The sequence below is a fragment of the Mus pahari genome, chromosome 15 (genome assembly GCF_900095145.1).
Source record: "Mus pahari chromosome 15, PAHARI_EIJ_v1.1, whole genome shotgun sequence".
NCBI classification, from domain to species: Eukaryota; Metazoa; Chordata; class Mammalia; order Rodentia; family Muridae; genus Mus; species Mus pahari.
Genome location: NC_034604.1, coordinates 81,752,987 through 81,767,035, shown reverse-complemented (window position 1 = coordinate 81,767,035; position 14,049 = coordinate 81,752,987). Strand labels below are relative to the sequence as shown.

The window sequence follows — 14,049 nt, the reverse complement described above, 5'->3', positions numbered from 1 at the left end:
ACTGCCAATTTACAGGCACTTGACAAGGAAGCTGTCTCCAAGCAATAAATTTTGTCATTAAGGAGACCAAACATAAAGACTTTCAACTATCTATGCCATTGAAATGCAAGAAGTATCTAAAGAGAATAGAACAACCCCACCACCACCACTTTCTACATAGGACTCACAAAGGTCATTAATTGATGTTCATTCTCATGGGATGCAACATTAAGACATTAAGGTGACTAATTCATGGGGTTCTCTTTCATTTTGTCAAAAATTTACACTTTTCATTTAAAGCACAAGAAAAACCTTTTCCTTATATATAGGTTTATTTTTCTCCTAGCAATGATTTTCTATTTTCAAGCAATCATTTTTCTTGCTCATATCTGGAAAGTCTCCAACATACTCATTTAAAGCACTAGTTCTAGGCCTACAGTATGCTATTTTGGTACCCTAATAAAAGCTGGTTTGATGAAAAGTTCAAAGGGAAAATATTTCCTTCCCATGTGCTTCCTACTCCTGTTGTGGAGGAGGCATTAAGTTTCTGACTCATACATAATTTTGCTTCACATCAATAACACAAGTGACATGTGAAATGTCTCCAAACTATGGTCTTATTCATTATCTTCTCTTATTTAAATTCAAAGCATTTAGAAAAATTATGACTAAAGAAGAAACAATTCAATATTTATTAAGTATTTTCAGCTTAAATTTTCAATTAGAAATTACAATAAAAATAACTAGTACATAGCCATGGTTTATTCATATTATTTTCACAATAAAATATATTTTAGTGACGTCACTGTCAGATTTTCCTTAGATGTTTAAATATCAAGACATAAAATTAAAAGACTTTATTAAAAATTAAGAAATTAAAGACATTTTTAGAAAACAATTAACTAGTACACTTCATCTTTTTTCAAGGTTATGAGTATCAAACAAACAAACAACAACAAAACTCAAATGTCTAAGAAACTATCACTGATTGGAGTTTTAGAATGTACACTTAGTCCCTGAAATAGAATAGGATAAGAAAAATAGAGTAAATTCTGAATTAAATTTGGTTTTGCCTAACATATTTACATATTATTTTGGCATTTTCCCAATATGAATATATTCATTTTAAAAGCCATTCAAGAGTCTCCTTAGGGTTTTGATATTAAAATTAATTTAAATATATTGGAACTTGATGTACTCATTTTTTCATTAAATAATTTATTATTCAGGGGCAGGGGGAGGGTATAGTGGATTTTCGGAAAGGAAAGTAGGAAAGGGGATAGCATTTGAAATGTAAATGAAGAAAATATCTAATGAAAATATTAACATTAAAAAAAAAACTCTATTGATCTCCTCCCCCAGTGATGGTCCCACGCTCACAGTCTCTCCCTCCATTCCCCCTCCCTGTCTCAACTTAGAGAGTGGATTCTAGGTATCACTCCACCATGGCACATGAAGTTTCTGCAGGACTAAGTACCTCTCTCACTTAGGCCAGACCAGGCAGCACAGTTAGGTCAATGTATTCCTCAGACAGGCAACAGTTTTACAGACAATCTTTGCTCCAGCTGTTGCATATCTCTTGATCCTGAAACACCCCATTCACCATCCCACCCAGCTTTCTCTCTCCAACTGCCTCCCATAACTATTTGTTAACCCTTCTAAGTGAAATTCAAAAATACTCTCCTGGGCCTTCATTCTTGTTTAGCTTCTTTGGGTCTGTGGATTATAACATGGGTATCCTGTAGTTTTGGGTTAATATCACTTATAAGTAAGTACATACCATGCATGTCCTTTTGGGTCTGGACTATCTCACTCAGGATGATATTTTCTGGTTTCATACATTTACCTACAATATTCATGATACCTACCCTTGTTTTTAAGAGCTGAGTAGTATTCCATTGTGTAAATGAACCACATTTTCTGTATCCATTCTTTGGTTAAGGGGTATCTGGGAATATACGGCTATTACAAATAAAGCTGAATGAATATAGTGGAACACATGTCCTTGTGGTATGGAGTAGCATCTTGTGGGTATATCCCCAGAAGTGGTATAGCTGGGTCTTCAGGTAGAACTATTCCCAGTTTCTGAGAAACTGTCAGATAAATTTCCAAAGTGGTTGTAGTTTTAAGTATGCACTCCCACCAGCAATAGAGGAATGTTCCCCTTGGTCCACATTTTCACCAACATATGCTGATGCTTGGCTTTTTGATCTTTGTCATTTTGCTAGGTAGAAAATGTGTAAGATGGAGTCTCAGAGTTGTTTTGATTTGCATTTCCCTGGTGACTAAGAACTTTGAGCATTTCTTTAAGTGTTTTTCTGCCACTGGAGATGCCTCAGTTGAGAATTCTTTGCTTTGCCCTGTATCTCATTTTTAAATTGGGTTATTTGGGTTGTCTAACTTGTTGAGTTCTTTATATATTTGGGATATTAGCCCTCTGTCAGATGTAGAGTTGGTGAAAATATTTTCACAATCTGTAGGCTGCCATTTTGTCCTTTTGACAGTGTCCTTTGCCTCACAGAAGCTTCACAGTTTCATGATGTCCAATCTATTATTTGTTTATCTTAGAGCCTGTTTACAACATAAATCCTCTCCAAAAATAAGTGGCATGTCTTTCAACTTGGAAAACAGTTTATTTCCTGAAATCTTAAAAACAAGGTAATTTATATGTGGTTGTTTACTTCTGTGTTATAAAAGCTGAAGTATATGACATGATCAAAATAACTATATGTATTATCTCAATTATTTATCACCTGTTCTGCTCATATCATAATAATGAATGATTTAACAACAACACTCTCTCGCTCATACTTCACTCACTTCTTAAATCAAACTCATTATAGTAACACAAATTGAACATTGTAATGTTTTCATATATGTGGATTTCTATGAATATTTTAAGGTCTCATTTGATATTATGATAATTACCAAGATGTGGTCAATAAAGTGACCATTTTTCAGTACAAAAGAACAAAAATAGTTTTACTAAAGATTTGCATCTCAATTTCCTTCAAGGAAAGAGTCTCAATACATCCATGCCAACTAGGAAAAGTATTTCTAAATTATATGCATTCCACCTTGTATTTTATATTTATATTAATGCTCATGACCAGTTAAATCCCTGCTCAGATTCATAGGGATGATTTTTCGCTTATACACTATTGTCATTATACTATGGTCATAAACACTATCCTATCAACGCTACAAATAAAGTACCATCTATCTATCTATCTATCTATCTATCTATCTATCTATCTATCTATCATCTATCTATCATCTATCTATCTATTTATCTATCTATCATCTATCATCTATCTATCATCTAAATATATATTCATCTATGGCATTTACATTAATAATCCTAAGCTACCCTAATAAAGTATCACACAATATTTGACTTAAACTGCAGAAATCTATTTTTTTCTTTGGCTTATAAACAGTTTTCTCATTATGTGTTTATGTACTCTATCCTTTTTAATAAGCAGAGAAAGAGAAAGCATGTTGGTCATGACTATCCTCATGAAAACCCTAATTCTACCATCAAAACGTACCTACACAAACCCATCTAGCACTATTATATATCTTCAAATAATATCACATTGGATTCAATCTATGAATTCTGGAGAGACAGAATTCAATATCCCACCAATTTCTGATAAGAGGAAGGTTACTTTTCAAATGCACTTTAGGTATTTTCTGTAGGACATTTTTTATAAGCTAATTGGGCAAGTTCTATAATAGATGGAAATGAGTTATTGATGTGAAACAAAGTTGAAGATAACCTTTAATAAATCATTTGAGACAAGAAAATTAGTTATTATAAAATACTCACATGAAAGTTATCTATGTTCTTAGACATTAAAACAAAAGGCTCCAAAGTTTAATTATTTCTTTAGCACAAAATTACTTCATGTTATCGTGTAGAGAGAGGAATTTTAAGAAGAGAACAAATTTTTTATTACTATTTTATTACTATATACTTTGCTAAATGTAAGCATACACAGCTATATAGTTCAACAATATTTGAAACAGCATGAAATATTAATAGAAGCTATATATGTATTCAAGGGAACACTTGATCATTCAGTATTGATTCATCATCTATATTAATTTATTTATATCAGACTCATGGGAGACCTTTAAATTTTTATTTGTGAAAGCTAGTTTTTAATATGCTTGTTTTTCAGAAATGTTAATAGTGGCTGTTAGTCTGTTTTACATGTGTCTGTCCTGTGTTAGTTAATGTATGACTGTGCTAGTAAGTTAACTTACTTAGTTTCTCTTTCCTTTACTTTTTGTTTGTTTGTTTGTTTGTTTTCAAGACAGGGTTTCTCTGTGTAGTCCTGGCTGTCCTGGAACTCACTCTGTAGACCAGGCTGGCCTCAACCAAAGAAATTTGCCTGCCTCTGCCTCCCAATGGCTGGGATTAAAGGCATGTGCCACCATGCCTGGCTTGTTTCCTTTACTATTAACCCTAAACTTAAATCATTATTTTTTTCTTAACTAATTTAAGGACACATGCCTAAAAGGCTTGATGGTCTAAAATTTGAATGTTTAACAAAAAGAAAGAATTTCAAGTGCATTTTGTTAAATCTCAAAGCCTGTCTTTGGGAAATCATTAATATTATTTTCTATTATATTGTTTGAAATATTTAAATTGTAAGCTATTATAGACAGGATATTTGTATCTGATTATTTTATACATGTTAGAATTGGGACTCCCAGAATTAAAATAAAGTACCATTATGTCCAGGTTTGTCATGTTTAGCAAATAATAAGATAATGTGACAAAGGATAGTACCTTATGGATAATTTTCTGTACACTAAAACTTTGGCCCATCTTTTCAAATCCTCATCAATTCCATGCTTTACCCTTCTTTATCAGCTGAGCACTAAGTAATTTGCCCATGTTGTGTGATGAGTAGATTAAAAAAAGCTGTGATATCAATACAAAAGAAATCAACAATTTCCCTCAATCTACCAATTCTTATATGTTAGCATTTTCATTATAACTTTGTATGATTTAGGGAGGGGCTCATGAGGTTCTATGCCTCCCTTAGGGAACACTGGCAATGTATGGTTTTCTTAGGGAGAAGGTGCCATTTTTACACATTGGTAACTTGCCTTTTTTCCAGTAAATAACCTCCCACCTATGCTGAGGAAAGAGACTAATTAAACTTAATGAGTCTCTCATAAAACAACTTGAAAAAGAAAAGTTGGAAGAACACTTTCAGCAGGAGAATGACAGAGATGAGAAACACATGGGTTAAAAATGACTAACATTCATTATTAAAGCTAAACAAACCTTTGCTGATTCCATATTGTAATCATTAACAGAATTTCATTTGGAAGTTGGGGTTGGTGAAAGTCCAACAAATAGCAAAGAACTACCATGTCATGTGCTAAATACGATGTGTCAAACACCAGTAGTTCAAAAGAAATTGAGCAGTTCCTATTTGCAGGTGTGTGGCTATTAGTGTTTTGGTAAGAATGATATAAGAATGATATAATATGTCTGCAGAGATGGGCAGACATGTTATTATGTGCTCAGAGCTTCACATCATTCTTGATGCATTTTTCAAGACTATAGCAGAAGATCTAAGAAAGACAGCAGGAGCACTGGGAGTGTCTCCACATTGTTATTTTATTTCTTTTGCTTTTAGTGGGAAGTATTTTGTGATAGCTCTGAGAGTGCTTTTAACACAGAAAAATGCTGTGTTTCAGAGAGAAAGAAACAATGTTCATGGGAATAATTTGAAAGAATTACACTCTCTGTCTTCTTCTAGCAGAAAAAGGATTATGACAACTGTGTACTTTGAATAAAGACACAGAATAGAAACACGGTGACTAACATTTCTGAAATTGCCTTTGATGAAATCACTCCTCATGCTGGTGGAGCAAATTTCTCCAGGAATAAAATGTGATAAATTTATAAATTAAAAAGCTGTGGCCATTTTGAATTACCAAAGATATTAATTACTAGAAAGAAAAAATGCATTTTGATTATTTACTTTTCAATATATCTATGGACAATATGTGATATTATACAGCAAAACCAAGATCCCAACCTAAAATTTGGCACTGATTATTTCAATGAACTATAACATGGTCCAAAACCAATAAACTCAGCTTATATAATTAATGATCATTTTAAAAGCTAAAACAGAAGATTCAGAAATACATGTATTCAAGCCTTGATCAGTATCTTAAATTTATCATAATATGAAAATAGTAGTACCTGTTTACAGCAGTAGTTATTAGAATTAATGTGTAAATAAACTTAAAATGTATTGTATTTTACATAATAAATATTTAATATATCCTAGTTACTGTAAAACAAGGGAATTACATGAGCCCAAAATGAAGCTATATTTTTGCAGTTTTCTAAGATATGTTATGACTATTTGTTGAAAATCCTCAATTTGTGTAAGACAATTAGAAATATTATTTTATTAGAATTTATAAAACTAAGAGTATGTATCTATTTCATTTATCTGAACTAAATGCTCAAAGTAGTGGGAAATGAAATGAAAAATTGCCATCATAGGGTGCAGTATTGACACCAAAGTGATTACTTATATTAAAAATGATTAATTCCAACAGATTGACACATTGACTTTCTCATGATGCATCATGTTTTCAATTAGTCATGCTGCAATTTCTATTAGTCACACACTTCCCTTTAAAGAAATCATTCTATGAAGTAAAGGGAATTTTAGAAACTCATCCCTAATGGGATAGTTGAATAGATAAAACCCCAAATGCCCGTAAACTCGTAGGAAGTGAAGGATAATCAGATTCCTTTATTTGCTTTCAGATATTCCGAAGATGCTGGTTGGTTTTTAAGAAGGCTTCTAGCAAGGGACCCAGAAGGCTAGAAAAGTTTCCAGATGAAAAGGCAGCTTATTTCAGAAACTTTCACAAGGTAAGTCGCACTCATAGAGGTCCCTGGGGAACAACTGGGCACTTGACAACTTGTGGAGACATATTTTTGATGGATGAAATCTACAGAGGGAAAATTTCATGGTAAAGATAAAATGCTCCTGTTCTGATAAAATGCAAAAGTTATTTTTCTTACTTATCTTAATCATCTGCTGTAAATCCCAGCAACACTTCTGCAAAATGAAAGGTTCATTTTTATAGCGACTGCAAAATGAGATGAGTCATAACTCAATTCGATCCCTTTCTAAAGTGCTGAGTGGGCACTTTCCTTATTTTCAGGTTAATTGTGCATTTGCTACTCTGATTTAAACTACAGACAGTATTTATGGAATAGCATTAATCAGACAATCTTTAGCAGTGGTAAGGACACTGTTAATATAGATAGCATTAGCCGTTTACTCAGCAAATTAACAAAAAGTGATCATCGAATATGCTGACAGGTAGATGTTGCATAAATCCCAGGAATGAAAGGATTAGGACACATGGCCTTTTTGGAGTAGGTGTGGTTTTTCTTGGAGGAAATGTGTCACTGGGGGTGAGATTTGAGGTTGAGAAACTTAGGCCAGATCCAATTTTCTCCGTACCCCCCACCCCCGCCCAGCCACCCCTCTCTCTCCCTCTCTTCTCCCCTTCCCCTCTCCCTCGTTCTCTCTCTCTTCCCCATCCTGCTTCTTTAGAAGTAAAACTCTTGTATCTTTCTCTAGTATCATGTTTGCCTTACCTCTGAACTATAAGCTAGACTCAATTAAATGTTTATCTTTATAGGAGTTGCCAGGGTAATGGTGTTTCTTCACAGGAATAGAAATCCCAAGACAGTCTTGTCGGCATGGCCACATTGTAAGAGATATGTCATTGTAGGCAGACTTCAGGAATTTAAAGACTTATGCCATTTCCAGTTCACTTTATCTGCCTTTTGTTTAGAATTCAAGTTGTAACTTTTTTTCATTTTTATTGGTTATTTACATTTCAAATGTTATCCCCCTTCCCAGTTTCCCCTCCACAATCTCCCTATCTACTCCTCCTTTCCTCCTGTCTCTATGAGGTTGCTCCCCACCCACCTACTCCTGCCTCAGTGGCCTAGCATTCCCCTATCTTGGGTCATCAACCTTGCACAGGACCAAGGGATTCCCCTCCCAGTGATACCAATAAGGCAGTCCTATGCTACGTATCCAACTAGAGCCATGGGTACCCACAATGTGTACAATTTCATTGGAGGTTTAGTCCCTGGAAGCTTTGGGGGGTCTGGTTAGTTGATATTGTTGTTCTTCCTATGAGGTTGCAAACCCCTTCAGCTCCTACAGTCTTTGCCCTAACTTCCCCATTGGAGTCCCCATGCCCAGTCCAATGTTTGGCTGTGTACATCTGCATGTGTATGAGAATAATCTCTGGGAAGTAGAGGGAGAGAGGGATCTAGGAGGAAGAGAAGAGAGAGGAAGGGGGAGCAGTTCAGATATGGGAGGAGATGGTGGAGAATAGAGGGTCAGGAATGTGAAAGGAGGTGTGTAGCAGTGGGGAGGACTACAGCCGAAGTATGCAACAAACAGAGATAGAACCTGTATCCAATTGATAGGCATTGCCCTCAGTTGAGGGATGGGGCCACCCACCCACCTCAAAAATATTAATCCAGAATTCCTCCTGTCAAAAGTAAATGCATGGACAAACAGTGGAGCAGAAACTGAAGGAAAGGTCATTCAGATACTACCTCACCTAGGGATCCATCTCATCTGCTGACACCAAACCCAGACACTATTGGTGATGCTAAAAGTGCTTACGGACAGGAGCCTGCTATAGCTGTCCCCTAAGAGGCTCTGCCAGAGCTGGACCAAGATGTAACTTTTTAAAATCCATCTCCATCTACCATGTCTCTAATCCCTCTGGATTCATAAGCCCATATAAACTCTTTTTCTATAAGAGCTGTGGTGTTCTATCAAGCCAATAGAAGAGTGACTAGTTCAACCTGCCTGCTCTGCAGTGCTATACACTAACTGAAACTCTAGCCAGTACATTTTTTTTCTCCCAAATAAAACAATCAAACTACTTAGCAAGGCATTATGTTATGCCTGAACTTAGCTGTACTCTATATAAAAAGATGTATCTGCTCTAGGATTTCAACTGCTTATGTACTCTGGTAATTTGGATACAAATACATATTAGATGTCTGCTCTATGAAAGATACTCTATTCGTGGCTGCCATGTAAGGTTGCATAAGACAAAGCCACTGTATTCTCAAAACTTTTAATCTTTTTTTTATTGGATATTTTCTTTATTTCCATTTCAAATGTTATCTCCTTTCCTGGTTTCCCTTCCTCCCAGAAACACCTGATCACATCCTCCCTCCCCCTGCTTCTATGAGGGTGTTCCTCTACCCACCCACCTACTCCTACCTCCACTCCCTTGATTCCCCTATACTGGGGCATCTATTGAGCCTTCATAGGACCAAGGACCTCTCCTTCCATTGATGCATGACAAGGCCACCCTCTGCTACGTATGCACCTGGAGCCATGTGTACTCCTTTGTTGATGGCTTAGTCCCTGGGACTTCTGGGGAGTTTGGTTGGTTGATACTGTTGTTCTCTGAATGGCCTTTTCTTCAGTCTCTGCTCTACACTTTATCTCCATATTTGCTCCTGTGAGTATTTTTTTTCCTTCTTCTAAGATGGACCGAAGCACCCACACTTTGGTCTTCCTTTTTAATTGAGCTTCATGTGGTCTGTGAATTGTATCATGGTTATTTGGAGCTTTGGAGCTAATATCCACTTATCCGTGAGTGCATACCATGTGTGTTCTTTTGCAATTGGGTTACCTCACTCAGGATGATATTTTTTAGTTGTATCCATTTGCTTAAGAATTTCATGAATTAATTGTTTTTAATACCTGAGTAGTACTCCATTGTGTAAATGTATCACATTTTCTGTATCCATTCATTTGTTGAAGGACATCTGGGTTCTTCCCAGCTCCTGGCTATTATAAATAAGGCTGCTATGAACATAGTAGAGCATGTGTACTTATTACATGTTGGAGCATCTTCTGTGTACATGCCCAGGAATGATATAGCAAAACTCAGGTGACAGCAGATGCTAGCAAAGATGTGGAGAAAAAGGAACACTCCTCCATTGCTTGTGGGAATGCAAGCTGGTACAACCACTCTGGAAATCAGTTTGGCAGCTCCTCAGAAAATTGGACAAAACCTTGAATCTTACTGCACACAAAATTCATATGCACTAACCCAGCAGGGAAACCTGGAGAACTATGCATTTTCCATAATTTTGAATTCAAGTACATTTCTTAACAAAGATGACACCTGAGTGATGGATGCTGTGGTAGTAATGTCTCCACCACTTACTGCAAAGTGATCATCTCTTTGAGGCATATAAAGTAGTTCCCTTTTCTTCTAGCTTATGTTGTTGTTGATGTTATGTTTCACTTGTTTATTATATTTATGGTTTCTTGTTCCTTACTTATTATAGTTACATATAGTTAGCGATATACTGAGTTTATTTAGTGTGTCCCATATGTATTGATGATTACAGACAACTTTGGGGTATAGGATAAATTATCAAAGTGTTGTTACTGGAACAGACTGAGTCCATCTCTCTTAGCAGTCATTAATTGTACATAATTTCTCTTGTAGATATTCTTTAATTTTGAGACAAAGTTTTACTATACATCCCCATCTACTTGTGAACTTATGAGCCTCTGAATTCCGATATTCATGACCTAAAATTATAGCCATGAATTATCACAACCAAAACTCCTCATTTTATATAAGCTTACTTTTCCAACTTTAATTTATTTTTACACTACAGTAGCAATCATGCACTCTCTATAGAAATGCTTAGGGATAAAGTACATGCTTACTCTGATTTGTCTTGGATAATGTTCATTGAAAATCTCTACATTTCCACTGTGAACAGTTTGGTTTTAAGAAAATTTCAGTCTTTGACTTATCCTGCCCATCAGTCTGACCTAGAATTCAAGCTCATTATTGCCTGATTTTCTAAACCTTGTTATATGTGTTCTCTGAGCATAGAGAAAGTGGCTGGCTCTGGTCATGTTAGGCTATCAGAGAATTAGAGAGACACACTTCAAAAGAGAAAGCCTGCTGTAGATGCCCTCAAAGACACACACATGCTCACCACAGGGCCATGGGTGACAGTAAGCTAGTTAAGCTCTGGCAAACGGAGATCACTTCATAGCTAAGACTTGTGTGTCTTGCTTAAAGCATGAGCCACAGAACACGAAACCTGAAGTGACAAAATTTCTGAATCATCCAACAAGAATCTTCCATTTTATATTTTATTAACTATTTTCTTTTATAATAATTGATCATTTATTTTTACTTTAATGTGTTTTAACTGGGATAGAATTATATCATTTTCACTATTCAACACCTTCCTTTTCAACCTCCAGCCCCTCCCGCCTACCTTTCCTCTAATTCTCTTCCATGCCACACCTCAAATTTGATAGCCTCTTTTTCCTTCTAATTAATTTTGTCATTAGTACACAAATGCCAAACAAGAGAAATACTTTAAAAGAAAACTACCAGTAATTTCTGTAAATCTCAAAAATTTAAAAAAAAACTATTAACAGAAATATAACTAGAATTATATGAAAACAATGTCACCAAAAATGTAGTTTACTACAAAAATAGCAGATTGATTTTGTTTGAGAATTAATGGAATAATTAACAATAAAAGGTGGAAATATCGCAGGACTATTTGATGGAATACAGGAAAAAGCATTTGTCAACATTTAACCTGGATTGGTTATGCATAGCTCTCAAAAAACCAACAATAGAGCAAGCTTCAACAATTTGGAGAAGAGCTTTTAATAAGTTCTTCCAGAAGAAAAGGAAAAATGCTTTTTATTCTTAGACAACATAATTATTTGTTTTAAATGCTTGTTAATCTAGAAATACCAGAACCAATGAATGCAGTGAACAATAGACATGAGAATTTTAATATGAAAAATCAATTGCATTATTTCACATAGTAGCAGATGACACTTGTCAAATTGCATTGTTAAAAAGAACTGGATTAATAATAGTGCCAACAAATAATTATGAGTGAATTCATAAAATCACATTTAAAAAACTTCATGCTGAAAATTATGGAAATTAACTTAGAATAAAGGAAAGAAAGTACATATACAATGAAGTGGCAGTGCATGTGGCTCTTCCATACCACTAGGTTGTCATCTTAATCTTGATACCTGGCCCATATAACTCTAATAAAAAATAGGTTCTTTTTGTGGAAACTGACAGAATAAGTTAATAATGAAAATATGTATGACATAAATTAACCAAAAGAAGGTTTTAGTATTACATAAGAGCAAAGTTAGAATTATTGGAGTTGTTCAAACAGTCTAAAATTACAGAAATTGGCCAGGTGATGTAAGGGGCTGTAAGTATAAATCAATAGAAGTCAGTGAAAAAGAGGTGAGCAGCAAATCCAAACCTAAGTGATCAATCAATTTAGTCAATAAAGACAAGTCAACAGGGAATTTTTTTTCAACAAACAACTGAATGTTAAGTAAAACTAACCTCTCTCACACTATAAACAGTATAAACTCAAAGCCAATCATTGTTCTAAGCTAAGCAGTAAAAGTATAAAGTTGACAAAATGTTTTATAAGCAAAATTTCTACAAGCAGAGTATCTTAAAACAAGTAAGTATTCTATAAAATGCAATTTAATGTGTAGCAAAATTTAAAATACTTTCCATCCAAATGACTATTTTTTATTTAAAGTGCAGATTAATTACTAGGACAAAAATATTTTACGAAGAAGATACAGGTCACAATAAATCTCCCAAGGCTATGCAAATCTCACAACTTAAGAAGATAAGCAATGCAGTCTTAAAATGAACACATTATGAGCTTATAAACACACACCTCCCAACATAACATTAAAAAAATCAAAAGGAAAACTCTAGAAATAACCAAAATTTGAGTAGGATTCAGGTATAGAATGGACTGCAAAGGATAAAAGAGCCTGAACTGTTTTGATGGGGTTTCAGGATATGTAAATATTTTATGGTGTTAATTGTTCCAATTTTATACAGATTTAAAAGCATTGATTTGCTTACTTTAAATGAATGCATTTTGGATATGTGAATTATTATCCTTAAGGTAAAAAAGGCCACCATGAAATTATATTATTGAGGAAGCTAAAGATTTCTGCCCACATTACATAATGGGATTGTTATATTTACTTTTCTCTTGCTGTGAAGAATCACTGTGGTCAAGGCAACCTATAGAAGAAAGAGTTTATTGAGATTTATGGTTTCAGAAGTTTAGAGTACATGACCATCATTGAAGAGGAATTTTAATCCAGCAACATGACTACGCTGGTGAGGAATCACATCCAAAGATATAATCAGACCTTAATCTACAAACACTCTGGATTACAGTATGATCTGGCAGAATAGAGACACACCTTTAGCATACACATTTAATTCCAATAATGAAGGTAAGGTAAATTTGTACAAGTAAGCAGCCATGTTCGAAAGTGACATATAATTGAGGGGCAGACAAAATAATGAATTAGAGAAAGATTTGACAGAATGAGTCAGCTATAGGATATTCCCAACTCACAGGAGAACAGCAGAGGAAGAGAGGCTACTTAAGAGCAGGGAGAGATTTAAAAAGCTGTGGTGTGTGTGGTGGAGGGGGTGGGGTGTGTTTATATAGCAGTTTTAGTAGGACAGTTTTACAGAGACAAGTTACAGAGAAAACAAGCTAGTCACAGGTGAAGACAGAATGAGCCACAAAATGAGAAGGAGCCAGAAGATTAGAACAATGTGTAGCCAAAGTTAGTATATGGACAGTCAGAGCAATTTAATCAGAAGCCAAGAGTAGCTGGATTGAGTCAATCAACTAGGAAGATTAGATTGTATGGAGGGTAGATGCTTCCAGGCCTAGGCTTAGGGATCGTTAGAACAGAACGAAACACTCTGGGCTCATCCTCACACAGCTTGGGTACAATTTTTAATCTCATCACTTCACCTGATGAAATAAAAGGGACATTTGCATATCATGTCATGAGGCATGGTACACGTGTAAGCTGAGTGCTTACATGTAGATTCAGCAACCATGAGAGAGAGGAGGGGAGGAGAGGGGAGGGGAGGGGA

At 35.1% G+C, this 14,049-nt stretch overlaps 1 protein-coding gene across 1 annotated transcript in view; it reads left to right on the top strand.

Moving 5' to 3' along the window:
• Positions 1–14,049, top strand: part of Dok6 (docking protein 6) — a 416,578-nt gene that overhangs the window by 145,033 nt on the left and 257,496 nt on the right. The window contains exon 2 of the mRNA XM_021214877.2: positions 6,797–6,904. Within this exon, the coding sequence (XP_021070536.1) occupies positions 6,797–6,904 (108 nt within the window). The remainder of the gene's footprint in view (positions 1–6,796; positions 6,905–14,049) is intronic.